Raw genomic sequence first — 25,961 nt, forward strand, 5'->3', positions numbered from 1 at the left:
AAGTTTGACAGGCCCAAAATACCAATTTCAGCATACAGTAAAATGAGCAAATGGAAACCAGGCCGGTCTTGGTAGGGCCTGAGTCCCTGCCATGAGTGCTTGCTCTGACAGCCCGCAGAGGAGGCTTTCACAGCATCTAAGAGTGCCCATATAAGAAGCTGGAACCACCTTGTCCTATTGTTCCTCCATTGTCCCACAGGAAACTGCATCTAAGTCCTTTGTTATTCCATTGTCTTGGATCAGTTCAGTGACATACAGAAAAGCCCCATGATGTGACCCTTGGCACTGGCAGTGCTAAGGAGGACATGGGAACAGAACTTGGGAACGAGGATGTGCCATGGATCAGCATTACCCAGAGAGTGGTGAGCATGGAGCAAAACTGACTGGTGCCCAGACAGTGCCCGAAATCTCCTCTCCACCTGACAGCTGCTACTGCCCTGCACTGTGTCTCCCTCCTAGACTGGCTTCCAGCAGTTGCCACAGGACCCTCCCAGTTCACTTGCTTTTGCTGCTCACTGGCTACTGCCTGGGCCCACAGACCCATACCCCAAAGCCAGTGCTCCACCACCTCACACACAGCTTCACAGAATCAGAATCACAGAATCAGTTACGTAGGAGAACAAATCTCGGATCATCAAGTACAACCTCTGACCCAAAATCATGTCAGCAAATCATGGCACCAAGTGTCACATTCACCCTTTCCTTAGACACACCAAGGGAGGACATTGACTCCACCACTTCCTCACAGTCCATTCCAATGTCTCAGCACCCCTTCTGTGAAAAAATTCCTCCTAATGTTCAACCTAACCCTCCCCTGACAGAGTTTAAGACTGTGTCCTCTTGTCCTGTCTGGTTGCCTGAGAGAAGAGGTGCACCTCCATCTGGCTACAGCCTCCTTTCGTGGTTACAGAGAGTGATAAGGTCACCCCTGAACCTCCTCTTCTCCAGGCTGAACAACCCCAGCTCCCTCAGCTGCTCCTCACAGGACTGCTTCAGACCCGTCACTAGCTTCATTCCCTCTATCTGGATCCACTCCAACAGCTCAATATCCTTCCTGGATTAAAGGGCCCAGAACTGGGCCCAGAACTCGAGGAGTGTCCTCGCCAGTGCCGAGTGCAGGGGCAGGATTACTGCCCTGGTCCTCTAAGCCAGGATGCCATGGTCTCTCCTGTCCATCTGGGCACACACTGGCTCGTTTTCCGATGCTGTCACCAGCACACTCTGTCCCTTTTACGCGGGGCAGTTTTCCAGCCAGTCTGCCTGTAGCGCTGCATGGGGTTGTTGTGACCCAAGTGCATTTGGCATTTAGTCTTATTGAACCTCATACAACTGGCGCCCATGGATACAGATAGGTCTGTAGAGCCTGTAGGCTCGGCCTGTAGTGCCGAGCGGTGCGGGGACCGCTGGCCTGAGCAGGGTGGTGCGGGCGCTACAGCCGGCGGCAGAAAGCGATCGCGGAGACCGCTTAGGAAGGCGACTGTAGGTACAATTGTGTGAGCCGGGCCGAGCCGGGCCGGGCCGGGGCGGTGGCGGGGCCGGGCCGCCCCGGGTGACGCGGCGCTGCGACACTGGCGCCGCAGCGGGGAGGAGTGCGAGCGGAGGGGCGGGAGGGGGGCGTTTTCGCCACAAGCCCCGCCTCCTGGGCGGAGTGGCCAATGGGGAGGCGGGGGGCGTGGCCGGCTCGGCACAGCATTAAGCCCATGCGCGGGGGCGCTCCCGCCCTTTCGGCTTGAGCGGCAGCAGCGTCTTCCTCCCGGCGGCTCCGGCGCGGCGCGAACATGGCGGACCAGGCCATCTCCTTCCTCAAGGACTTTCTGGCGGGCGGCGTCGCCGCCGCCATCAGCAAGACCGCGGTGGCGCCCATCGAGCGGGTCAAGCTCTTGCTCCAGGTTAGCGGCGCGGGCGAGAACGGGTAGCGTGGGCGGCGCCCGTCTCTGCCCCCGCGGGCGCCGGGCCGGGCGAGGACAGAGGGACGGACGGGGGGCGGGGGCCGCGGCCGACGCGGGACAAAGGGCGCGAGCGAGGCGGCGGCGGCTGGCGGGAAGGTCACGTGGGCGGCGGCGGGGAAGCCGAAGCCGGTTCCGCCATGCGGGGCGGGGAGGGGATGGGAGGGACGGCCGGGCCGGGCCGAGGGGGGCGGCCGCCGCCGGTGTCACTTCCTGCCGCCCCCGCTCCCGGCGCCGAGGGCACGGCGGGGAGGGGAGGGCGGTTGCTCTCCGCCGCCATCTTGGCGACCTTCACGTGAGGCGCGCCTGGGCCGCGATTGGGCCGCGCGCGGGGCGGGGCCGGGGCGCGGCCGGCGCGCGGGGCCCGGCGTGACCTGGTGGCGGCCCAAGGTGACTCGAGTGACCTTCGCGCCGGCCCCGGCCGCGGGGCTGGCGGCTCCTCCCGAGCCCCCAGCCGCTCTCCCTCTGGCTGGCAGCTCTGTCGGCCTAACGCGGCGCTGTCAGGCGACTCCCGCCTGCAGGCCCGTCTCTGCCGGTAAAGGGTCTTGCCTTTATATAGGCTCGATGTATTGTCGTGATTTAATTGTCTTATACTTGCCCTTGTAGCTCACTGAATCAGTTAGGGTCGTAAAGACCTCAGATCCTGAAGCCCAACCTAACACCACCATTTAAACTAGAATGTGGCACTAAGTGCCACGTCCTCCAGGGACGGTTCCTTCACCGCCTCCCTGGGCAGTCCATTCCGACGTCTAATCCCTTTTTGTCCTAAGAAATTTCTCCCCTAATTCCCCCTAAACCTTCCTTGGTACAGCTTGAGGCTGTGTTATCTTATTCTGTCACTAGTTGCCTAGGAGAAGAGTCTGACCCCCATCTTGCTACAGTTTCCCTTCAGGTAGTTATAGAGCAATTGCTCAGGGCTGTCCTTGCTTTGACAAGTCCTGATTTCTGAGAAAGCTTGGAAACAATTTTAAGCCTTTCTATTAATAATGCCAACAATGGCCATTCAGCATTAGCAACTTTGTTTTAGAGTAGAAGCAGGTTTAAGCCCAGCTGCAGCACAGACCTGTCAAGGCAAGTGATCAGTATTTGTATTTTTATTTGCAGGTGCAACATGCAAGTAAACAGATTGCTGCCGATAAGCAGTACAAGGGTATCATCGATTGTGTAGTGCGTATTCCAAAAGAACAAGGAGTGCTGTCTTTCTGGCGAGGAAACTTGGCAAATGTCATCAGATACTTCCCAACTCAGGCTCTTAATTTTGCCTTCAAGGATAAGTATAAGCAGGTGTTTTTGGGAGGTGTAGACAAGCACACTCAGTTCTGGAGGTATTTTGCTGGTAACCTGGCATCTGGTGGTGCAGCTGGAGCCACTTCCCTCTGCTTTGTCTACCCCTTGGATTTTGCAAGAACCCGTTTGGCTGCTGATGTTGGAAAAGCTGGAGCAGACAGAGAATTCTCTGGTCTCGGGGACTGTCTAGTCAAAATCACCAAGTCTGATGGTGTGCGTGGCTTGTACCAAGGGTTCAATGTCTCTGTCCAAGGCATCATCATCTATAGAGCTGCCTACTTTGGGATCTATGATACAGCAAAAGGTAACATTTCAGAGATCTGAAGAACTTAGAATTGTATTGTTTGGGTTTGGATATGTGAAGGTGAAGGGGGATCTCAGTGCCACATCCGTGACACTGCTGCCTAAAGAGAAAACTTGTACATGTGTTGATGGCAGCAGCCTACTTGCAAGTACTGGTTTTGTACTTTAGGCAAGTTGCTCCTAAGGCCCGGAGAGTATGTTGGTGACCAAACACAATTAGAATAATTTCTTTTTTGTTCAGTGCATACTGAAGTTACACTGGACCAGTCCAAGTGTGTTTAGCAGAATGGGATTGAGCAGTGCTTTTGCCAAGTAATTTTTAAGCTTGACATTTGGGCAAATAAGCCCAAAAGCTAGTTTGTTATGTTATCCACAGGGACAGTGATTTAATTTAGTGACATTTCTGTATTAAAAGCATAGTGAGTAGTCAGGTGTTCTCATGCCAGTCTAAAAAGAAAGCTTGTGCTTAAATGGTAACCTAATTTGATTACTGAGAAGAGGTCTTCTAAATATGACTTTAGTATATTTAGTGTTTTGCTGCAATTTTATTGAGAGTATGGGTCTACAGTGTTTCATACTAGGTCATATAATAAAACAGCTGACTTGCAGTGAGTGAACCCAAGGAGGATGTGCAAGGTAGAAAACTAATTGCCTTTTTTGTTTTATTGCAGGCATGCTCCCAGATCCCAGAAATACTCACATTGTTATCAGTTGGATGATCGCCCAGACAGTGACTGCCGTGGCCGGCGTGGTCTCCTACCCTTTTGATACAGTGCGGCGTAGGATGATGATGCAGTCAGGACGCAAAGGAGGTAGGCTGTAAATCCACGGAGCTGTTCATGCTGTTAAAACAGCATTAACAAGATGGTGTTCTTTTTTACTACTAGCCATTCTCAGAGTTACAGTTCATTGTTCCATAGATCTGGTTTGTCATATTGTACTCAAATGAGGAAGGGCAGCGAGGGTCAACTTGAGATTGTCAGGAATTGTGCTGAGGACTTTTCATTATGGAACATGAAATTAAATAAATGAACTTCCTGTGTGCACTGTCAGATTAAATAGAGGTATTAAAAAGAAGGAATAATATTTTTAGTAAGTATTCTGTTACAGTCTTAAATTGTGGTTTGGGACATCACAAAGGTGTGAAATTAATCAGGGCAGCTGTTAATATTGCCTGAGATAAAATAGGAATTAAGAATAACTCTTTGCTCTTTTCCTGCAGCTGATATCATGTACTCTGGAACAATTGACTGCTGGCGGAAGATTGCAAGGGATGAAGGAGGAAAGGCCTTCTTCAAGGGTGCATGGTCTAACGTTCTCAGAGGCATGGGGGGTGCTTTTGTGCTTGTGCTGTATGATGAATTCAAGAAAGTAATTTAAACAGCCTAAATAGAATTGGAAATCAAGTTGAGCAGATCATGTAGAATAACTACCATTATGGACCATTGACCTTCAAGAAATTCCTGTAAGTCTTATTTATCGGAGCCAGATGATACTTCTAGATGGGGCTAGAAACTGACATAGACAGCTGATCCACTTCTCTGTAACATGCATGAAGACACTGAATCTGGCAATTCAGTGTGGCAATTTTTCTTTACAGCAGTAAGGAACAAGTGGCATTGGTTCTGGGTCCAAAGTTCTTTGATCCAATTTAGGCAGAAGAAAAATCATTTGCCCGTGGATCAGTCTCCAGTTTCAAGTCTTATCTTCTAGGACCATAAAATTGTATTTGAAAGCATTTGCTAACAAATCATGTTCTTTTCCACTTGTACTGAAGCACTATGTACCATTTTGCACAGCTGAACATCTAGCAACTTTGTTCTTAAATTGGGGCATTCTGCTGTAAAACAATAAACATACTTACTCGGTCTGTGTTGAAATTATTACATAAAAGCTTTGGGAAAGCTGCTTTTATTTGAAAATTTGTTTCAGATTATGGGTCCTCTGATACCTTTACACTGCATTCTGTAACAAAATAAGCTTTTTTAAAAATAATTGAATGTGAGATCTTTGGAGAGAAGGAGTGGGGAAGCATGGGTTATACTAATAGAAACCACTCCCATTGTTTGTGCCTGATAGTGTATTATGGGCTGCTGCAAGAGGCTTTTTGCATGATTCTTAAAGATTGATTTACAACTTCTACGATTAAAAATTGGGTGGGGGGTGGGGGGGGGGGGAGTTCAGTTGTAGTGCTAGGAAAATCCAAAGTACCAAGGACTATCAAAAAGTACTGCTCTTGCCCTTGGTAAAACAGCCTAAAATAAGGTTTTTTTTTGTTAAATCGATATGGAAAGCATCATGGCATTCATGCAAAAACCCAGGAATCCAGTAAACCCCTTCAACTTCTGAGTGACCTATGTATTGTGTTGTTGCTGCTGGTTGGAAATGTTGATGTTGCCATTCATATACTGTTAGGCTTCATCTGTAGCAGTGGTCAGTAGCTCTGTGGAAGGTTGAATTTTATCTGAAATGAGGTGCAGTCTAATAGGTGAAGTTGAAGGGGTGTGGAGGAGGGAATGTGTGTGGTTCTATGTAGCTGTAAAATAATAGATCAAAGTAGGTCAGCCTTCAGTATTAACTGATTGATGTTTTAGGGATGGTCAGAAGACCAGATAGCCTAATTTCTCATAACTGCTCTTTAAGATAATGTAATACCTATATGCTGTTCTTCATATGTATATAATCTTTTTTGTACTTTGTAATCTGCAAAGACATGGTAGAGGGACCAGCAGAGGAAAACAAGGTGTTAATCTTCATGTTTTAAGAACTCTCCCTATTTTTTCAGAAAGCAAAAGTGTGTCATTTTGTGACTCATGAAGGCTGACTGAGCTGTCTTGAGTTCTGCTGTGTGCCTTCTGAGATTGCAATTCAAGATTAAGTATTTAAATTACCTGCTTGGTTTTGGCTGGTTATTACCTTCCTCTTGAGCATACTTTACCTTTTTCCTTTCACTATTGCACAAGCACTGCTTTCAACATCTGTATGTGAACGTAAGAACATTACACAGCTACTTTGTACACAGGCTGATGGCAAACTTCATGTACCTACTGCAAGTGGTTCTTTCATCCTGTGGCAGTGGAGCTCCCTGTGGTGCAGGCAGGTCATTTGGTGTTAACCCTGCTAATCAATTTGCTGTGGAGCAGGGGAAGACATTTTATATAGATAAATACATGAAATCAGGTTTCTTTCTGTATCAGTGCCTTGCAAGGGTAGAGATAATGATTGGATACCTCCCTGTGGGTATGGTGGCTCAAGCTTTGTGAGAAAAACCCAACGTGGTTACTTCATCAACCCCTGACAGAGACACGACTTTGACAGCTAATCTCCCCTTTGGAACAAGGTTTAACCAAAAGAAATAGGAAAAGAAAATGCAAGTGTAGGTGTTTAAATGGAACTTCAATTTCCCTATGCTGTGCATTCAATATGAGCTAATTTGTGGTGTTCAGGTTTTTGTGGATTTTTTTTTTTTTTTTTTTTTTAGTATGTGACTTCCCTTAGTCATGCAGCAGCAATTTCCAATGTGTGGTGCAGTTTAGGGATGTAAGAGGCAAACAATAAATGAGACTTTAAAAAAAAACCCATATTTGTTCTCTGTCTTTTTGAAACTCTGAAATTCATTCATTTTGAAAAGTGATCAGGAAAATACCTGGCATTTGTAAAAGAAAATACTGGCATCTAAAGCCTGTATTATTTTTAAAAGCCATTGGAAATAGCTTTTGCACCCTTTGAAGGGAGAAACTAAAATGCATCTGTGAGGAAATTTTACTGTTGAGAACTAGCTATTAAATATTAGATTTACTTCATTTCTCACAACTCTGGATTTTTTTCCAAGGCTTTAGATGCTATTTGTGTGAATTAAGTACATACTAAAACTGCACGGGATCACAGTGTTGCAGAGGTCTATTTACAGCAGTACTACTGAGCTCATGAAATGGCTGACAGACCAGTATTAGTGGTTATAATTGACAGGTATGATTTTATTCTCTGATTTTGTCTTTCATAAGGTTAATTGCATATATTGGGATATTTTGGTGTTACTGATTAAAAGATCAAAGCAAATTTAAACATTTTAATAGGTTTGTGTTTTAGAAAATAACTGTGCATATAAAAATTACAGTTAAAATTACTGTGGCATTATACAACAAGCCTGTCAGCCTACAGGAAATCATAATGAGAGGAAAAAACTTTCCATAGCGATGACAACAAGAAGTAACAGCTTTATTCTGTGTAAGAGGGCTTGTCTCTAAGATCCTCTTAGCAAGGTTTAAGCACTTCCTCAAAGCAGGCCTTGAAGAAAAGCTTAGTTGCCAGGCATTGTGGGTTTGAACAAAGAGAAAAGAACAAATTTCACTCGTTTTTCTCCCTTTTTTTTTTTATCTGCTCCATTTTAAGTGGATTTTAAGGGGAAAAACAGTTTTATAGGTGATCATATTCTTCTATAGGCTGGTTTGAAGTACGTCAGCAGGAACCATAATTTTCTTCCATGTTGGGGAATCAGGTGTGGTTTTGGAAAGTTGGATCATTCTTCAATTCTAGCTACTTCCTCAGTATGACTTTTTGTTGGTAGACTTACATATTCTGTCTAAAGAGAAGGAAAATTCTGTACCATGCAGTAAGCTACAAGTTGCTGTTGGTAACATTCTGAACATTAGTTTCAGCAGTACCAAAGGCATCCCATCTTGGTCTTCCAGTACTTAAATGATTGCAAGGCAGGAGAAAACAGTTTTAAGGACAGTTAAGGAATGTTTCAATATGTTTGATCAGTACTAGCTGTCAGCAGGAGGAAGAACAGAAGCTGATTTAGACACTAGGCAACCTTAGCTGAGACAACAGAAGGAATCTATTCAGTCAGTATTGCCTGAATTTTCCATATGTAGGCATTAGCTAGATGTGTAGATAAAATATTTTGGTTGCTATCACACATTTTTACATTGACTAACCTGGAGTTCTAGGGGAGTGCATGCTGCTAGGTAAGATTGTAGTACTCACAGAGCGCTTGGAGTTTAAAGTTTTGAGGGAAGATAAATAATTTTTTAAAAAAGGACAGTACTCATGGGGGGAAAAGGTTGAAAAAGCAAGCTTGCTGCCACACTGAGGGTATGTTGCAGAGCTTCAAACCAGGGTGTCCTGGGGACTTTTTTTCTAGGAAAGAAGAATAGATAAAGCACTCCGGGGCTTTATGGTCGTGGTGTTTTGGGCTACTTTACTGTTCTCCAAAGAAAGTATTCAGAGTGTGTCTGGCAAGTTCTTGGAATATATTTAACTCCAGGCAAGAGGCAATAAAACTCAGTAATGGTGATGAAGGCATATGGGGAGAGAATGACTAGAAAGTCAATGGTCTGTAGTAAGATGAGTAAAATAAAATGTATTAGAGGAGTGCAAGTTGTCTGATTCACTGAATGATTTGGTTGGTAGGATCTTAAAGCAAATAAAATTGGCAATTCTTTAACAGGAGTGTTTTAAAGATGCAGTGCAGTGCCGGTTTTTTAAATCATGAGCTTTTCCAGTGATCTGGAGAAAAGCATTGTGTAGGAGAAAAGAAAATGTGAAAGATGGAAAGGAAATGCAAGCTTTAAAAAGGGGTGATTAGCAAAGGATGTTGCAGGTTTCAAAACAGCTCAAAAATCCATTAGCACTAAATGTCAGGGAGAGTGTTTGGTATTCAGGAGGAGGAGAGCTTTTGAAAATGTACTTTTTGTATTTTGTCATTATTTTAATTACAATATTTGAAGAATTACAACATTCAATCAGTGTTAAAGGTACTGAGTTTGGAGAGAAAAGGTGAAATAAAATCAGATTTTAAGAGCAGACCAAACTGTTTAAACATGTCAAAACCATATGAATTATCTTCACAGTGCCAGTTGGCAGGTGTGAGGTAACGAGGGCTTCACTTAACTTTGGCAATTGCTGCTACTACATTGCTCCCTGCATGGAAGTGCCTGTGCCACAGTTTACAGACCTCATCCACAAAGGCCTCTGGGTTGTAGTGGAGTGGTAGTATATGCACAGGAATCTGGAAGCCACTTAAGTTCAGGAAAAGCAAGCAATCAGTATGCAATTTTCCAGAAACTGCTTGTTATTTTCCTAGCTATTATTATTTAATATGATGGACTGTGGACTGCTGCTCTGTAGCCTTAGCTGTGGCAGCCTGGTAGGGATGAGATACTAGGCATTTATGACTTAAGGTGTATGAGGAAACCTGAGTCACATTCCTACCTGCTTTCTGTGGAAGCCAGAGATGGTAGGACCAAAGACAAATTATTCAGGACCACAAGCTGGTATATAGTTACCAAAACTATAGAGAGTTTTAGTAGTCAAGACATTTGGGGATTCATTGTAAACGATTGAAGGAAAATTTATGTGTCACTTTTGGAATCCTCATTGGAATGTGTGGTGTTGCCACTGAATTTTAGGCAATTAATAACTAATCTGATTTACTGACTTCAAGTATGTCTTTGCTTTAGCCAGCTGAGAGAAAGCACCCCCTCACTATGACGTCACCATACAAACCACTGCTCAATAGGTGGATTTGAGGAGCATGAATGGCTTGAAGCCTGATTGTAATGATGTGTGCAGAAAGACAGAAGAGTTACTTGCTTTTGACAGTGTGCAGGTGTGTAAGATACTGTAAACAGGAAAGGAATAAGGGTAAAAAGTGGATTTTAAATGCATTAAACAAAGCTATTAAAAAGGCTTTTTAAAAGTAAGGCTGAATAAATACACAGAATAGGCTGCGCAGGGATGCTGCAGTGTATTGGTCAAGTACAATTTGCACAAAACACTGAAATTGCAAATCCTGTGTTGAAGCAAGAGGAAGGTTAGTTTAACTGTTAAGTCTTTCCAGGCCTGTTGATTTGCACTAAGTGTGACAGGATTTTTTACGTGGGTATAGGTCAGGCTTATGAAATATATATTCACATTATATTATGAACACTGATGTTTGAAAAGGCTAATGGAAAATGTACTTTTTGTACATTGAAAATGCATCTTCACTTAGGTTATTTTTAAAGAATGAACAGCAACCCTACGAAGCTGGTACACACAGAAATTACTGGTTTCAGTAAAAGTGAAAACTGGTCTTAAAATATGTCTGCAAATAACTCAAAAACAATCTTTTGTTTTAGTGTTGGCACAGAGCATTTCAGGTTTCAAAGTAGCATAGCTTGTATGACAGATACTAGTTTTGGACGAAATGTTAACACTTATTTTTAGAAGTCATTTCTTCTAGTCCTTTGTCTGTTGTGGTTTAAAGTTAACAAATTTGACTGAATTGAGAAGAAATCATACCTGGATATCTTCATCAGCATTGAATTTGTCTCTTGGTTGTGGTATGGGAGGAAATATGCTCTTGAAACTGCAGTACCTTTGGGTAGAAAATGGGATGGTGGAGAAATTGAAAATACTGCTAATATAACTTACACAAACATTTTGTGTTGTAATTTAAGGACATTTTTTACTTTCAAGATTGAATACCTATTGCTCTACAAATAAAATGAGAAATATTTTCAGCGGGGTAACTGGTGGGTAGCTATTATTACACTTAGCATTTGGGTTATTAATATTTGTTTTGTGATTAGAATCACAGTAAATATTAATAAATTACTTTGAGTAAATCACATGACAAAACTTTCACCACTGGGTGGGAAGTTTCATCAAAGTAGCAATACATTATTTTGGATTCCCTCTTGTCTGGTACTGTATACATCCAATGGCTTCAAAGCAACCTGGATGTTAAATTCTTAAAAGTAAAAACAAAAAAGCTTTTGTAGGATCTGGTAGAATTGATCACTTAATAACTTAAACATCCTTTCCCCCTTTTCCACTTAGTGATTTTGCGTGCCAAAGGCCATCCACAGCAATCCTGATGGTAATAGTTCATGACATTGATAATCAGATTATTTAAATTTGCAGGTAGGAAAGTAGGAGGTTGGAGGAATGAGTTTCATATAGATAATATTCTGTCAGTAGTGTCTGTAGGAAAAAGGTTGATTTACCTTTTGAAAAGACAGTACAGAAGAAGTGTAATTGAGATTGTTCCAAGTGCAGTCAGAAATAAAATCACAAAAATAAAATAATCTTCCCCTCGACCTGAAACAGCCAAGAGAGAAAAATATTTTAGCATGGCAAAAAGCTGCCTTTGTGACTGTATGATGTAATGAGTGTGAATTTCACTACATTTTTTGAATGTCCTAAAGGACTTTGACTTGACTTCATTATAGAATTTTTTTCCAAAATGAGGATGGTCTTGATACATCTTAAACCTTTTCAGATAGTTAAGCTTTAGAGAATGAAAACTTGGAGAAATTTTTAAAAATTCTGGAAAAAGAGAAGAATAAACAGAGTTGCAGAACAATTAATAAAGCAAAATTAGTAGAAAGAATGAAAAGAAAGATGCAGAAGGAAGGGGATGATATTCATCATAAAAACTTAAGAGAACTGATAGGCAGCCTCATCACAGCAGATCAAAGACAACAGTGGGTCTGTCTCAGTCTGTTTCTGTAGCCATGGCATCTGAGTAACTGCTACCTTCACAATCCCAGCTAATCAGAGGCTCTGCTGCCAGAGTATTGAAGCTACTCCACATTAATAAAATTCACCCAGTTCCTTCTATGTAATTGGGTAAAAGTTAAGGTTTCATTTGTTTCTGTGACTGTGAGGAGGAAAGGGAAGAAAACAAGGTAATCCTGTAAAAAACAAAACAAAACAAAACAAAAAATTCAAAGTCTTACCAAACTCAATGGGTTCACTCCATTCCCCCCAATTTTTGCTTACGAGACAGTTTTTTCCACGTGCTCTGATTCTCAGAGTGTATCTTTTTTTCTCATTGTAATTTTGGAATTCGTATCTGTTATTCCGTACCTAAAAGGAAAGTGATCAGACTCTGCATTTCATCTCATAGGCAAATATTAACAAAATTTGTGGGTAAATTTCCTGATGCAATTTCTATTAAAAAAAAAAAAAAAAAAAAAAAGGTATGATTTTATGATGTACTGTCTTCCCAGCAAAACTCTCTGGATTTTGAAGATTAAATTTTTTTGAAGTTTGTCTTTGATTTCTTTTATTACTTTTTATGGACACTTTTTTTAATGTCTGTGTCCTTGTTTGTGGAACCTAAACAAATCTGAAAGAAGCAAAGCAGAAATTGGAGAAGTACCCTGTAAACTCCCCTTGCAACCTGCATGGGGATTAAACAGGCATGGATGGTGTCTGTCATTGCTAAAAAGATTTAATGTTCTTGAGACGATACAGTAACAGATATATAATATTTGGCCTCATGATACTTTATACAAAGTCTGGAATCTGTTAAGCCCTTCCAAGGCTTAGAAGACCACTAACTTGTCGAAGGAAGACTGACAGTATTTATTAAATTCCCCAGGTTTTGAAGTTTGTTGTACTGCCCTTGCCTAGCTGTCCTGAGCTATCCGCGGTATTATTCCAATGAGAAAGAGTGTTTCAGATTTTCAGTAAGCAAAAAGTCACATCTGTCAGGATCAAAATCTACTTATGAAACAGATGGAATGTGTGAAGTTTTATGAAATGCACGGAAAATTTTGCCTACCTCATCCAAAAGGGATGTTAAATTTACACTTAAAGATATCACAGGAACATATTTTTCTGAATTCTTATAGCTACATTTATGCAAAACTTGTAGTTCTAGAAGTAAGTGTATTTTCTGTAATGGTATTTATATGCTTAAGTGGGCAACAGCACAAATTTGTATGTGACAAGAATACTTACATGAGGAGGGTTTTTCTCTTTATTGGGCTCATCCTGCAAAACAAAGACAAGTCTTCATTTTTATTATTTTCTTATCAAACAAATATTTCTTTATTTTGTTCTCATTTTCTTACTTTTGAAGTTATTTTAAACTGAAAAATCAGTCGGAAATTATCCTCCAGTAATATCCCAGAATAACAGCATTTTAGTCAGAGTTTTGTCTTCCCACATTTCCTTTTAGAAAAGGAAGGAAACATTAATTATTTATCAGTAGATGTGAGAAGCTGTATTTGCCACTGAGGGTATTTTATACACACTATGCATTCTCATCCATATCTGAATTACACAAGCAATCACATCATCCTACAAACATGGCAGATCCAGAAGCTGTGATTTCACAATAGTTTGATAACCTGTGCATAAAATTGATGTGAATAGCAAATTTACCCTCTTTCCAGTCAAAGTCTCTGTTAGACTTATCCATGCTCAGGGACTTTCTGTGAAGAGCTACTTAACACATCCTATGCAATCAAAATTTAATTATCTGGAATCAAACATTGACCTGGATCAAAGAACCTGAAAATTTTGAAGAGAAGCATAGGTTCAAAAATGAGTGAACAAATTCAACAGCAGTGACTCTCAGCAATGATCTCAGAAAGAATTGAAAAGCTGAGATCCTGGAAACATCTATCACATGTAATATCAGGATAGCCAGCATTATGGAAAAGTTAGAAAGGTGTAACTGGAAGGAATGTCTCATTACAGAAAACACACCCATAGCGTGTGTTGCACTACAAAGCAGACTAGGATTTCCCCATCACTCATTGTCAGCTGAGTGCTTTCAGCTTAGGACATGATGGAAGTCATCAGCCTGTGCTGGAAATGAGCAGTATGTAAACGAGTTGCTTAAACTTTAGATGTGTAGTGCTGCTTTAGCTGTCTTACCTCTGCTGGCCCCTCCTGAAAGGTGTGAGTTCTAGCTGCCATCTCCGTGTCGGTACTTCTGGTTCCTACACTGTCTCAAGGGTTATGAGGCACCTACTGCTCCACAGCAGGGAGCCCTGATGTGCACTGACCCTGAGGAGATATTTGTGCCCCTGTGCAGACGCCTACATTAAAGTGTCTCAGTCTAAGAGATGAAGTTCCTACCCAAATGTAGAAATCTACATGGAACCCCACCAATTCTGACTGCGGCACAGGAAACGAGAGTTAACATGTATTTCTTTCAAATAAACTTTTTGACAACACTGCTGTCTTGTGATCTATATCTTTATGTAAAACATTTTAAGTATTTCACACACGATCTTACTGTCAAATTATACCAACCGGCTGGAAAGCTACATGTACTGCAATTGCACCTTGTACCAATAGGTAAGAAGGTAGCTACTATTAATGTGTGGAAGATAAAAAATCCAGATATTCCAAACAGCCTGCAAGCCATTGGTCCTGTTTTTAATAAAGAAATAAGATTTAATGATGTGTTGCTTTATTGCAGTTGTATATTTATGTTTAACCCTTAGCTGATCTTTCATGTAATGGTCTTGTGGCTGAGCAATTGCTACCACGGTAAGCTTCTGAGCTGCAGAAGTTAATGAGAGGTGGGATATGAGACCAGCAAAACTGAGTAGGAGGACACCACAGCTTATGAGAAGAAAAAATAACAAATAAAGAAGTCAGAAATGTACACATTATAGATATGCATGAGCATAGGTGCAGAATCAAAGACAAACCAAGAAATTGTTTATACCTTATTTTGTATGCTAATTTCATACTCAAAACACTTTGCTTTTTCATTATTACTTGTAAGGGGTGGATGCCACGTAATAATGCAACCTGCTGAATCTCTGGTACAATGGGCAGCGACATTTAATGGAGCAGTGAGTATTTCTGGGAAAAAAATGGAATAATTAATATAGGCACAGTCAGTAAACAGCTATAACTCAAGCAAAATGCATGTGAAGGTGAGGCAGCTGATGTACAGCTGTGTGATGCTGGTGTTAAATAAAGTTATCTGGTAAACAGCAGTAGAATACCCTTCCATAACTTGAGAATATATCACTGCAGTTTTTGGACATCTGAAGTAAATGAAGCTTGTGTAAAGAAAAGCTAAGAAAGATTTTGTGTAATTTAGTAGTGCGATCATGAGAGTGTCATTTTCTTCTACATCTGTTTTCCAACCATGCATTGACAATGCAAGTTCCATAGGAAAAAGGATGAAAGTTTTTGTATGTATGGTATTATTTATGATGCATTCAAGGCATCTGAATTGGAGTGCCTATAATGTAGTTGACTCAGTGTGACCTGGTTTCTCCTTGAGCTTAAACACCTAACTCACAGAGTTTCCCATATATTTAATTAACGCAGTCCTAATTTGGAAACTGAACCCTCATTCTGGTTTTAGGGCATGCAGCTCTTGTGGCTCTCAGAGAGGTGTGAGATTAAGAGATGGTAAAATAAGCCCTTAAGAAAGGTGGTCTTGAAAATCTAACCATTGTGTTTCATTACTTGGAATCCATGACTGTGTCTGATGCCTTGGAAAGGCTGATCTGGACTAGAGACTGGACACAGCTAGAGTAAAGCAGGTATTTATTAAAAGGCCTTTAAGGATACACCTCAGGCAGAACAAGAGCCTGGCCAGGGCTACACCCAAGATGGACCCAAAATAGTCACAAAATGGACAATCGGTCATGAGGTCTCACACTTTTATAAGTTTTGGTCCATTTGCATATTGGGGTTAATTGTTCAATTACAGCTTCAGATTATCAAGTCCCACCCTTCTTGTTTTCTCTCTCCAGTCCACTGTTGTTTATGGTTTTGGGCCTGAAAACTTGTAATGGTGGTCCTTGGTCTCCATCAGGAAAAGGATTTATTTTATCTACCTACTCTGTGAAGAGAGCTTACTAACACTTAATATGAGGCTGAGAACTGCACACCTAGGCAGCACAGAATCTGAAAAACACGAAAGCTGAAACTTAAGGCATCATGGCCACACCTCTTCTCTCAGGAGTTTTTTCAGGCTTCCTCTGCCTTTGCTTGTTTTAGTCAAGTTTTGGAGCTATATTCTATACACTGTTCGAAGGAAAGTCAGCCCTACAGTGCAGGATCCTGAAACAGCTACACACTTTGTTTTGCTTTTCAGAGAAAAATTCCCTACTTCCTTATGTTATAAAGCAGTAATAATAATAATAATAATTAAAAAAAAAAAAAAGTTAATTTACTTACCAATTTTATACAGGTCAATGTACTCATCATAGAACTGGATCAGGGAGTCTTTGCTGGATCCATTCACCAGGAAGTAAGCTTTTTCAGTCCCTATGCTCACATTTTGGAAGATACATCCCATGTTTCTGCTATTTTCATCTTTAATGTAAAGTTTACATTCCATCTGATTGTCCTCTCTGCATATAACAAATTGTTTTAGTTAAACATGGGCACTGTGATGTGTTGAAAGAGAATTCACACTTCCCTGGATCAAGCAGACCTGCTCACCTTGACTTCTGCCAGTAGAGAAAATACTGTGTGTCTGCTGGAGCATCCCTTCCTGCCTGCCAAGTGCAGTTCATGAGGAAGATGTTATAAATCACACAGGAGAAGTTTTCAATGGCTGAGCCATTCATGCCTGCAAACACAGGAATATCCACGATGAGGAAAAATCCTGTGACTCCTCCAAGCTGGAGGATCATGGCACACCCTTAGATATGTTAGATACCTGCAGTCCCAGCTAGTTATTGCTCGGGTCACAAATGACAACCGAGAGAAAACTCTACTCTCACTCCACTTTAACTCCCTCTGACCTGTGAAATCTGTCAGCAAGTGAAGCATTCCACATGTACATTGCCTTTTAATACCATCCCTGCTGCTACAGAGAGAAGTATTTCTCCTTTTGCAATTAATGCCCAGGAAACCCCTCCTGATGTGTTTACACAGAGAATTAAAAAAGCTGAGACTTTTAAAAGTAAGGTTGGACTTCTTCCTGCTCTCCAATCAAGCAGGCTCCTCCCTAGATCTTTCCACCTTCATGTGGGCGACAGTGACTTGTTCTTTTGATTTTCTGAAGCACATTGAAACAGGAACTTCATTTCTTTTGAAGGTCCCTCCTGGCTGGGCTGTGCAGGCATGCTCAGCCTCTTCCTCTCATCTTCTTCAGCCAGTTTTCTGCTTCTTTCTGTGGTATGTCCTAAATTCAGTGAAAGCGTGGAGGCTTCCTCTGCTAGCGACTCCAGTCCTCTCCAGTGCCCAATAAAGAGGGCAACCTTATGGAAGAACAGGGGAGTTCTCTGGGGAAGCTGCACACTTGGAAGCTAGGTCCAGCTGAGGAGGAACACCAAAGTTTAGTGTGTCCTGGTTTGACTCGAAAGAGGGTCACCATGAGTGTTTCTGCTGTCAAGCCTACAGGAAGAGAAGAGCAGCGAGCACTTTCTCTGCTCAGACATGAGAAAGCTGCCAATTCATCACCTCTGAAATGTCTGAAATACCCCAGTTACACACACCTGCTGCAGCACCGCTGGCTGGGCGATTTTAATAGAGAGCTCTGAGCTGAGAAGCAAGGGAACAAATGGGTCACCACAAACTCACCAACAGCCCAGCAGAAAAGCATTCAATAAATAAGTACTAACATCTTTATTTGTAACAGCCAGAAGAGTTATTTGAATCTACCCCTAAACCACTGTAATTTATTGGTGTTTTGGAACCTTTTTATAAAAGAGAATAATGCAATCATGGATACATTTGTAGTAATATATCTCTTGCAGAGTGATGGAGACATTTATTGCAGAGCAAATAATTTTAACAGATTTGAAAAAAACAATTTTAAATAGAAAATTACCTACTGTGTAAGTAATTGTTTTCTAAGGTAATGTTTAACTTTACAAAGATTGCAAATGTATAAAACCTTAGCCCGACCATATACATTACCTCCAGGCAGAAAGGTGCATTGTTTTGAGATGTTTGTGTTTGGCACTTCAATGATAAAGAATACCCCTTTGTGCAGAGGAATGTGTACTCCCACTGAAAAGTTGCATAGTGGACTATATGCCTGAAAAGAGAACATGTGGATATTTTATTTCTCTGCTTTTCCTCTTCTCATGTTCGATGAGGCTGGCTATGGAAGTGCAACTCCGGAATGTAATTCCATGTATATGTGTGTGTATATGTATGGTTTTGGCTCTCCTTTAGCACTCGGGGGTGATATAGAATGGAACTGGGGGATCAAAAACTACACAAAAAGCTTTGCAGCTCAGGAGCTGGATACTACACTAGTGTACAACTATTTTAGGACACTAATAGTAGCCCAGTGGCATAACAGAAGATGGTTAATTCATAGTGGAGCCACCACAAAGGAATTTAATCAAAGGATTAAGCAAAATAAAAGTCCTCATCTGACCTGCCCAGGGGTTAAAAAGTGTCTATTGTGTTACACATATAATCTTCAATAAAGATGTGATGTATTTTGTACTATGTATTTCTAGGGCACCTGCTTTGCTAGGTTTAATAAACCATCTCTTTCTCTATCGAGTTTCCTATTTTCCTCTTTGGATAATGTGGGTTTATAACATAATCTGTGCTACAGGCAGTAGCTTTACACTATACAATTTACTGGGAAAAAAGTGAAAAACTTATACATAATCCATGGCAGTGTTTCTGGGATTTTTTTGAGGGGGTGTCTCTGTCTCTTTAAAGTCTAGAAATCTCAACTCACAGCCCGCTTTTTTCAGCAGCTACATCCATACTCATGATTCAATATAGCTGCAGTTCAGGCTATCACTTTCTTTCTACTTTGGTGTCAGAATTTCAATTCTTAAGTATGAATTGGGTGCTCATCTCACAGCAAATGCACCCTGGCATTGCTGATGGCTTTCTACAGCCCCTAAGAGGTGAAGCTGTGGACTTCAAACAGCCACGTGTCAGATGTTATCTGCAACATACATTTTTTTCAAAGTAAGTGAAATTGATAAAAGGTATGATTATTTATACCAATGAATAGCAAGTTTACCTTTATGTCTATATATTCCATGTCCCTGTCTGTGATGGTACATTTGTACTCAGAGAAATTCCTGCTGCTCTCCCAGGACAGTTCCATTTTTCTCCAGTCCATGTTCACATTTGTAAGAGGCGATTCCTGTGCGTCTGCTGAAAGTGTTGCAGCATAAGTTCAGTAAGGATATGTCATTGCTTTTGTTACATGCAGAGGGTGGTATCTGCCAGGCTTTGGAGAGCAATTGCCAGTTTCATTGCAAGTATCTCTGATAAATGAAGAGTTAAACCTCGTTTCTCAGATTTTATGTGCAAAAACATACTTACACTCCATACACTGGATGTCAGCATGCAGGGGACGCAATAGCATCATATACCACCAAATCATACAAATGAGTCCAAGAGGATCAAACATATTTCTTCCTCTGGAAAAAGATAATGAAACCTTCAGAAAGGGAAAAAAAAAAAAAAAAAAAAAAAAAAAAAAAAAAAAAAAAAAAAAAAAAAAAAAAAAAGGAAGATCATGTTGAAGTGTATTTTGGCTTTGGAAAACTTAAATTTTTTACCATATTCTTTAGAAAACCAGGCAGAGGGTATATTTCAGGATGTCTGGCAGGCACCTCTTCTTTAAAAGAACTGAATAGCCATGATACTACCTATAACAAAGTAGTTTGAGATAAAGAGGCCACAGACTCTCATGATGATAAATGCGCTCACTGTATTCAGTGCAGAGACCATGACTTAGAATTTCTTTTTGCCACCTATCTATCCTAACTATACCATCAGAAAGACAGGTTTCCTTGATGTGAACATCACAATGCTGTGCTCTGTATTAGTAGCCAGAATGGCGTTGGTAACACACCAGTGTTTGGCTGTTGCTGAGCGGTGCTGGCGCAGCACCAGGGTTGTCTCTCCAGCCCTGTCCCACCAACTCTGCAGAGGCCAGTGGGACTGGGGTGAGCCAGAACATGGCCAGGACAGCTGACCCCTACTGATAGGGTTATCCCATATCATATGGCATCATGGTCAGCAATAAAACCCGGGAGAAAGAAAGATTGGGGTGGGATGAGGCATTTCTTGTCCAGACATTTGACTTACAAAGCAAGTGCTATGTGTAGAGCAGCCCCCTGTCCTAGGGAGTGGCTGGATATTGTCTGCTGAGGGGAAGAAAAGGAAGAGGGGAAGTGAGAGAGCAGCTTGGTGGCAGCTGGTGGCCGGCCAAGGTCAGGGCACCACAGTATTTTTTCCTGTTTGCTATCACAAATGGGTCTCCACTTTTCAAACTTCATAACTTCCACCGTTCTTAGAGGTTTGCATCCATACAGAAGAGTCTGCTTCAAAGTTTTGCTTGGTACAATGTCAGAAACCAAGGAATAAGATGTTCCAGTTCACTGGGGGCAATTTAAATTACTAAGGAAGTGTGAGTACCAGCAAAGGGTGACTCTGCATTCATTCATGTGGTATCAGCTCTTGTAAACATTTCTCATCTTATGTACAGTTTTTCTTTTTTCCAAGGAGGTTAAAACTCTTTAGAAAATATTTCTCTAGTCCCAGCTTTTTTGTTTTTTGTTTTTTTTTTTTTTTTTTTTTTTTTTTTTTTTTTTTTTTTTTTTTTTTTTTTTTTTTTTTTACAGGAAGAAGCAACTCTGGTTAAATTTTTGTTTGCTTTAGCATTGTCTAGCAGTGCAACTTCATAGTAGCAATTTTCTTGACTGCAGGTAGTACTAAGATTCATTCTAGAACTGAATTAAATTCATACAAACTCAGGAAAAAGAGAAACGTGGTAATATTTTCTTAGTACTCAGCCCTTCTATATTAATTTTTATGGCCATTTCAGAATGCTGATTTCAAAATTACTCTACTTGTGGTGAAAGCAAAAACCCACACTGATGTTCCAAGCAAGTCATTGTGTAGTCTTGAATATCTTCAGAAGGCGTGTCACATTTCCTGGAAATTGGCTTGACGTGACACATCCATCATGGTTCCCATAATTCAAGCCAGGCCAGGACACAGTGCTGGGGTTGTAACAGACACAGACCCTTCACTGTAAGCTGCTTATCTCTTGCAGCATCTATGTTTGTCCATCATCATACTACAGAAGGAAGTGGCCAAGGCTGCTGGGAAGTGATACTGAAGAATCTCAAGCACAAACAGCATGGAGGACTGGCCATGAAATGCTCCACGCGATATCGGTCTCAATAGTTATTTCCACTTTCCCATCATCCTCTCAGGGACCTCCCCAGTAATGCACATGAAAGCCTTGAAACCTGCTGTCCTTCTAGCCAATCTTTTCTCCATTTTGTTCAGTCACTCAATATTTTCCCTTTCCTTTCCTCACCTTATGTTCCTTTTCTAGGCATTTGTTTTCTATTTGGCAACTGCCTGCTCACCTTTCCTTTATTTTCTTTGTTTCATTTTTCTTGAGATCTCCCTCTCTCTGTTCTGATTACTCCTGTGCTTTCAAAATATCCCTCAAGTTTCCTATGCACATATTGAAAGTGCCCTTCATGCTTTCTCCTGGAAATGCTCATCTGGGGCACTGCCATAGGAATCATCCACAGCCCTCTCTGCTTGGAGAAGCGTTTGGTGGCATCTTTGTCTGCACACTCTGGACATTTCATTGGATATGCAGTGGGAATAGCAGGGCCTGTAAGCATTCACTTTCCTCATAGGAAATGACCATTCCAGCTGAATGGCCCAACACATAGCCAGATCCTCTGCTTTTTCTCCGCCTGCAGGCAGGATGAGCCATATAGGAGCTGTGGTGAGCCCCAAGCCATTTAGCTGAGAAATCCAGACCTTCTGTACGGTGGCCAAACAAGTGGCTCCAGCATTGTATTTTTAGGAATTTTCTGCCTCCAGGACCTTCATCCTCTCCCAGACTGGTTTTCTCCAGACAGGTGTGCTAAACCTCTTTCTCATCTGAAGTCACCTCAGTATTGAAGGTGCCAGAAAGAACACTCATGTCAAAATGATTGTGAGTGTTATTTGAAGGATCGGACCAGAAGAACCATACACAGTCTGCTGTAAGCAGTATTTCTTCATATTTCATCAAAATAGAATTTATTAAGATGAAAATTCCTGAACTGTATGGGGGTTTTTTCTGCTTTGTTTCTTTCCTCTTTCTCCCCTGTCCAGCCTCAGTAGTGTGTGTCTATCCTGCTATATAGGGGGGGCCCCAGGGGGTACTCAAGCACCTGTTTTCCTGACTCCTCAACCCTTAGCTCACTCCCTAGCTCTCTCCAGGACAGTTTTTATAAACCCAATCTATCCACCTTATCAATGTGTCAGAAGTAAAATACAGTCAGGCAGTCTGTAGTGATTTCTACAGAAAGCATGCACTAAATACTGAGTCCAGCACCATCAGTTCTTACCCACTTAGTCTACTGTCTTTGCTCTTAGGCTGTGAGTGCAGAATGGTACCAGAAAATGTCACCTGAGACCAGTGACTTATTTGGTTCTATGTCTCTGGGAAAGTTACTCCTGTCCATGACACACTTCCAGAAAGGAAACTTTGTATTTTACTCACTGGGTAATGTCAGGATAGGATAAACTGATATGTATACATTGTTGAGATATGGAGAGTATCATACACTGGCTAAGCCTTCCTGGAAGCATTGAAATAGGAATAGAAACCTCACAATGCACGCCAAGCAATGAAATATCACTATCAAATTCCTGCCTAAATACAAGTATGTCAGTTTTTAGATCAGTATTCTGATTCCTGTAGATGATACAAAACTGGGAGAAATGGGTGATACGCAGCTATTTTGCTTCAGAGGAACCTGGAGAAATGGAACAAGAATCTTTTGGAATTAAACAAAAGAAGGTGCTGAGTCCTGTGCTTGGGGAGGAGCCACCCCTGGCTCAAGCAGAGGCTGAGATTCGCCTGGAAAGCAGTTTTGCAGAGACAGCACAGGCTGGCCACAGGCCAACAATGTGCTCTTGCAAAACAGAAGATCAAAGGCACCCTGGGCTGCATGAGGCAGCAGATCAAGGGAGATGTTTCTGGAGTGCCAGGTCTTGCTCTGGGATCCCCAGAAAAAGAAAGATAAGGAGCTACTGGAGGTGAGCAAAGATGACTAAGGGCTCTGACATATGAGAAGAGGCTGAGAAATCTGGCAATGTTCATCCTGGAGAGATGGAGGCTCAGTGAGATGTAATCCATGTGTACAAATACCCAGCTGTGGGGAATGAGAAAGAGCCAGGCTCTACTCAGTGGTGACAAGTGACTGGACAAAAAGCGATGGGCAAAAACTGAAATAATGGAAATTGAATTTAAACACAAGAAAACCACTTTTACTGTGAGGTAGTCAGCTACCTGAACAAGTTTTCCCAGAAAACTTTGAAGTCTCTAGTGTTGACTGGACAAAGCCCTGAGCAACCTGCTGTAGCTGACCCTGCTCTAAGCAAGGCTTGGGATAAGACAATTTCCAGAAGCGCCTTCCAGCCTCAACCATTCCATGATTTTGTGATTTACCTTCTTCCCCCCCAAGAAATAGAAATCTACATATTTCTACTCTGAGTAATTTATAGAAGAGATACAGAAAATAGCATTTATTTCAGCTATTGAAAAATAGATGTCAGATAAAAAATTTCAGATAGTGCAATATATAACACAGACATTTCACAGTCTCCCTTGGATCTTGCAGAAATCTTTAAATATTTTGTATACACACATTTCTACTTTTAATCAAATAGACAAAAGAATCCTCAAAATTTTCTCTAGAATTCCTTAAACTTGAAGGACACTAATCCAGATTTTGTACATGTGCAAGTATGACTGTACCTAACTTAATCCCTGGCAAATATTTTTATCCTGCAAAAAATATTCTGTGGCACAAAAAAATTCAACACACAACACTGAAAGACATACCTCCTCTTGAAAAAACACTCCTCTTTATCTTGTTTGATTTTGATTCGCAGCAACAAGGACGCTTTAACATGCAGTTGTAGTCATGCAGAAATCTCTAAGTGTTTTGCTCTGCCAGTTAGTTTTGTTTTACTGCATGACAGTATTAAGTAACAAATGCTGCAAGTTAGAAAGCTGCTTAGTTTGTCATTTCCTTTACTGCTTTTGAGCTTCCTTAAGTTTCCTGATTGGCAGATGTTAATTTCTCATGAAGAGATCATGCAACTAACTCTTCCTTCCTGTTATATCAGATGAACTAAGCATTAATAGTCACAATATGCAAACACGTTATCCAAAAATACATAAATGTTCAGTAGAATCACAGTATATTAAAGTGCTCATAGAAATACCACTTCTACAAATAAACAGATTTTCATAAAGAATATTTTCTGGAAATAACAGCATTGTTGTGTGACTAGTCCACGTTTAAAGTGACTGCCTGTATATGTTGGTTATGGCCCCTCCACAATCCCAGGTTCTCCTTTGAGGAAGATCAGTTCCTAGCAGGTGTATACAAGCAGCCAAGAAAGTTCTGCCTTACATATTTGCTGGCAAAGAAATGCCAAGGAAAATACCAGACCCAAGTTTCTGAACTTTCTCACTGCCTAACTATGGGTTGTTTTTGTTTGGTTCATCTTAGGCCACAATATCATGTTAGGTGACGAAATGTCTGACAGAAGAAATTAAAAGAAAATATCCAAAACCTTTACTGAGTAACATAATGGCACATTCGCAAAACTCTTTGCAGTCATGTAAATATGAGAGGCATAATCCATTTTGCTTGCTCTAACTTCCAGCAACTTCACAAGTGGCTCTGACTGTTATTCACTTCCCCATTTGTTTAACATGACATCTGACACGCAGTTATGTAATCTGCATGTGATGGATTTTATTTATTTATTTATTTATTAATTTCCTGTTGTTCTTGGATGCTTGTAGCAAGCGGGATTTCAGTTAACCCCTAGTTTCCACTCCCAACACAGGCACAATAGCAAGAAGGTGAAGACTTCCCTAGGCTTCTAACGAGTGAGGGAGGATCCTTGGTAGTTAGTCTAAGGAACAATTAAAAGAAGTTCTTTATTAAAGAATAGTTCTTTCTAGTTGAAGAAGAACTATTCTTAACCCTGCTATCATTGAATCAAAACTGTAGAGTGGGTTTGTTTTGTGTGTTTGTTTGTTTGTTTGTTTGTTTGTTTTTTGCTAGTGCGTGTGCTCAGATCCACCAATAGCAAACTAGTTCACAGACATCCAATTTTAAACGTCTTTGCTTTTCAGTCCACTCTGCTCAGACTTGCCCACCTTTACCCAGTGATTTCCACTAGAAGGACATGTTAATATTATTTTCCTTTTCAAATCCTTGAGTGAAAACAAAAACAAATGTATGTAATTGAAATGAGTAACAGTTTAGTCACAGCATGTGTGAAGCAGGGCTCAGCTGCAGAATTCTGTCTCTAGAACCACATATTGGCAGTGGCTCAGTCCTTGTCAGCTTTTTCAGTACTTTGGGAACAGGACATGCATGTTTCAAATCTTCTACTCAGTAAAGGACTTACTTTGCTTATTCTATGCAGCCTAAAAGAAACACACCCAGTACGTGTGTAGTCCCAGTTCAGTGTGATCTGGAATAGTTTATTCATTGAATATGCTCTGCTTAGGTCCCACCACTCACCTCAGTGACCACAGCTATCTTGAGTAACTTTTCTAAGGCATCATCCTTCCATGTCACACATACTTGTGATGCAAAGCGTGCGTCAGTGGGCCTGATTCATTTTGATGGGGGGATTTGCATGCTGCTGTGGTGGCATGTCTGGTGGGGTTCCAGG

The 25,961-nt window shown here is 41.4% G+C and overlaps 2 protein-coding genes across 5 annotated transcripts; one reads left to right on the top strand and one right to left on the bottom strand.

Annotated features, from left to right (window-relative positions):
* Positions 1-1,703: 1,703 nt before the first annotated feature.
* On the top strand, positions 1,704-5,404 carry SLC25A6 (solute carrier family 25 member 6). The gene is made up of 4 exons (XM_040055073.2): positions 1,704-1,889; positions 3,051-3,537; positions 4,208-4,348; positions 4,759-5,404. The coding sequence occupies exons 1-4, from the start codon at positions 1,779-1,781 to the stop codon at positions 4,914-4,916; spliced, it is 897 nt and encodes a 298-aa protein (XP_039911007.1). The 5' UTR covers positions 1,704-1,778; the 3' UTR covers positions 4,917-5,404.
* A 2,120-nt stretch (positions 5,405-7,524) lies between these two features.
* On the bottom strand, positions 7,525-24,209 carry LOC120748564 (granulocyte-macrophage colony-stimulating factor receptor subunit alpha-like). Of its 4 annotated transcripts, none has more exons than XM_040055071.1 (12): positions 24,103-24,209; positions 19,554-19,671; positions 19,246-19,379; positions 18,168-18,288; positions 16,743-16,872; positions 16,476-16,651; positions 15,001-15,140; positions 13,275-13,307; positions 12,266-12,395; positions 11,531-11,624; positions 10,824-10,899; positions 7,525-8,118 (listed from the first exon to the last, which is right to left on the bottom strand). In XM_040055071.1, exons 2-12 carry the CDS (start codon positions 19,639-19,641, stop codon positions 8,056-8,058), a joined length of 1,185 nt encoding a protein of 394 aa, XP_039911005.1. In that variant the 5' UTR covers positions 19,642-19,671; positions 24,103-24,209; the 3' UTR covers positions 7,525-8,055. The 4 variants fall into 4 exon arrangements, with proteins under 4 accessions (XP_039911005.1, XP_039911003.1, XP_039911004.1 ...); XM_040055069.1 differs by having other exon boundaries at positions 19,246-19,382; XM_040055070.1 differs by having other exon boundaries at positions 19,246-19,382; positions 19,554-19,651; positions 24,103-24,132.
* Between the last annotated feature and the right edge of the window lie 1,752 nt (positions 24,210-25,961).

Source organism: Hirundo rustica, chromosome 2 (assembly GCF_015227805.2).
Source record: "Hirundo rustica isolate bHirRus1 chromosome 2, bHirRus1.pri.v3, whole genome shotgun sequence".
Taxonomy (NCBI): domain Eukaryota; kingdom Metazoa; phylum Chordata; class Aves; order Passeriformes; family Hirundinidae; genus Hirundo; species Hirundo rustica.

Coding starts and splice junctions, on each gene's coding strand:
- SLC25A6 (XM_040055073.2), top strand. CDS start 1,779: ATGGCGGACCAGGCCATCTCCTTCCTCAAGGACTTTCTGGCGGGCGGC. Junction 3,538..4,207: donor GATCTATGATACAGCAAAAG/GTAACATTTCAG, acceptor GTTTTATTGCAG/GCATGCTCCCAGATCCCAGA. Junction 4,349..4,758: donor GCAGTCAGGACGCAAAGGAG/GTAGGCTGTAAA, acceptor CTTTTCCTGCAG/CTGATATCATGTACTCTGGA.
- LOC120748564 (XM_040055069.1), bottom strand. CDS start 19,641: ATGTTTGATCCTCTTGGACTCATTTGTATGATTTGGTGGTATATGATG. Junction 18,289..19,245: donor TGGAATATATAGACATAAAG/GTAAACTTGCTA, acceptor TTCTCTTTTCAG/GCATATAGTCCACTATGCAA. Junction 13,308..15,000: donor AAATTAGCATACAAAATAAG/GTATAAACAATT, acceptor TTTGTTTTGCAG/GATGAGCCCAATAAAGAGAA.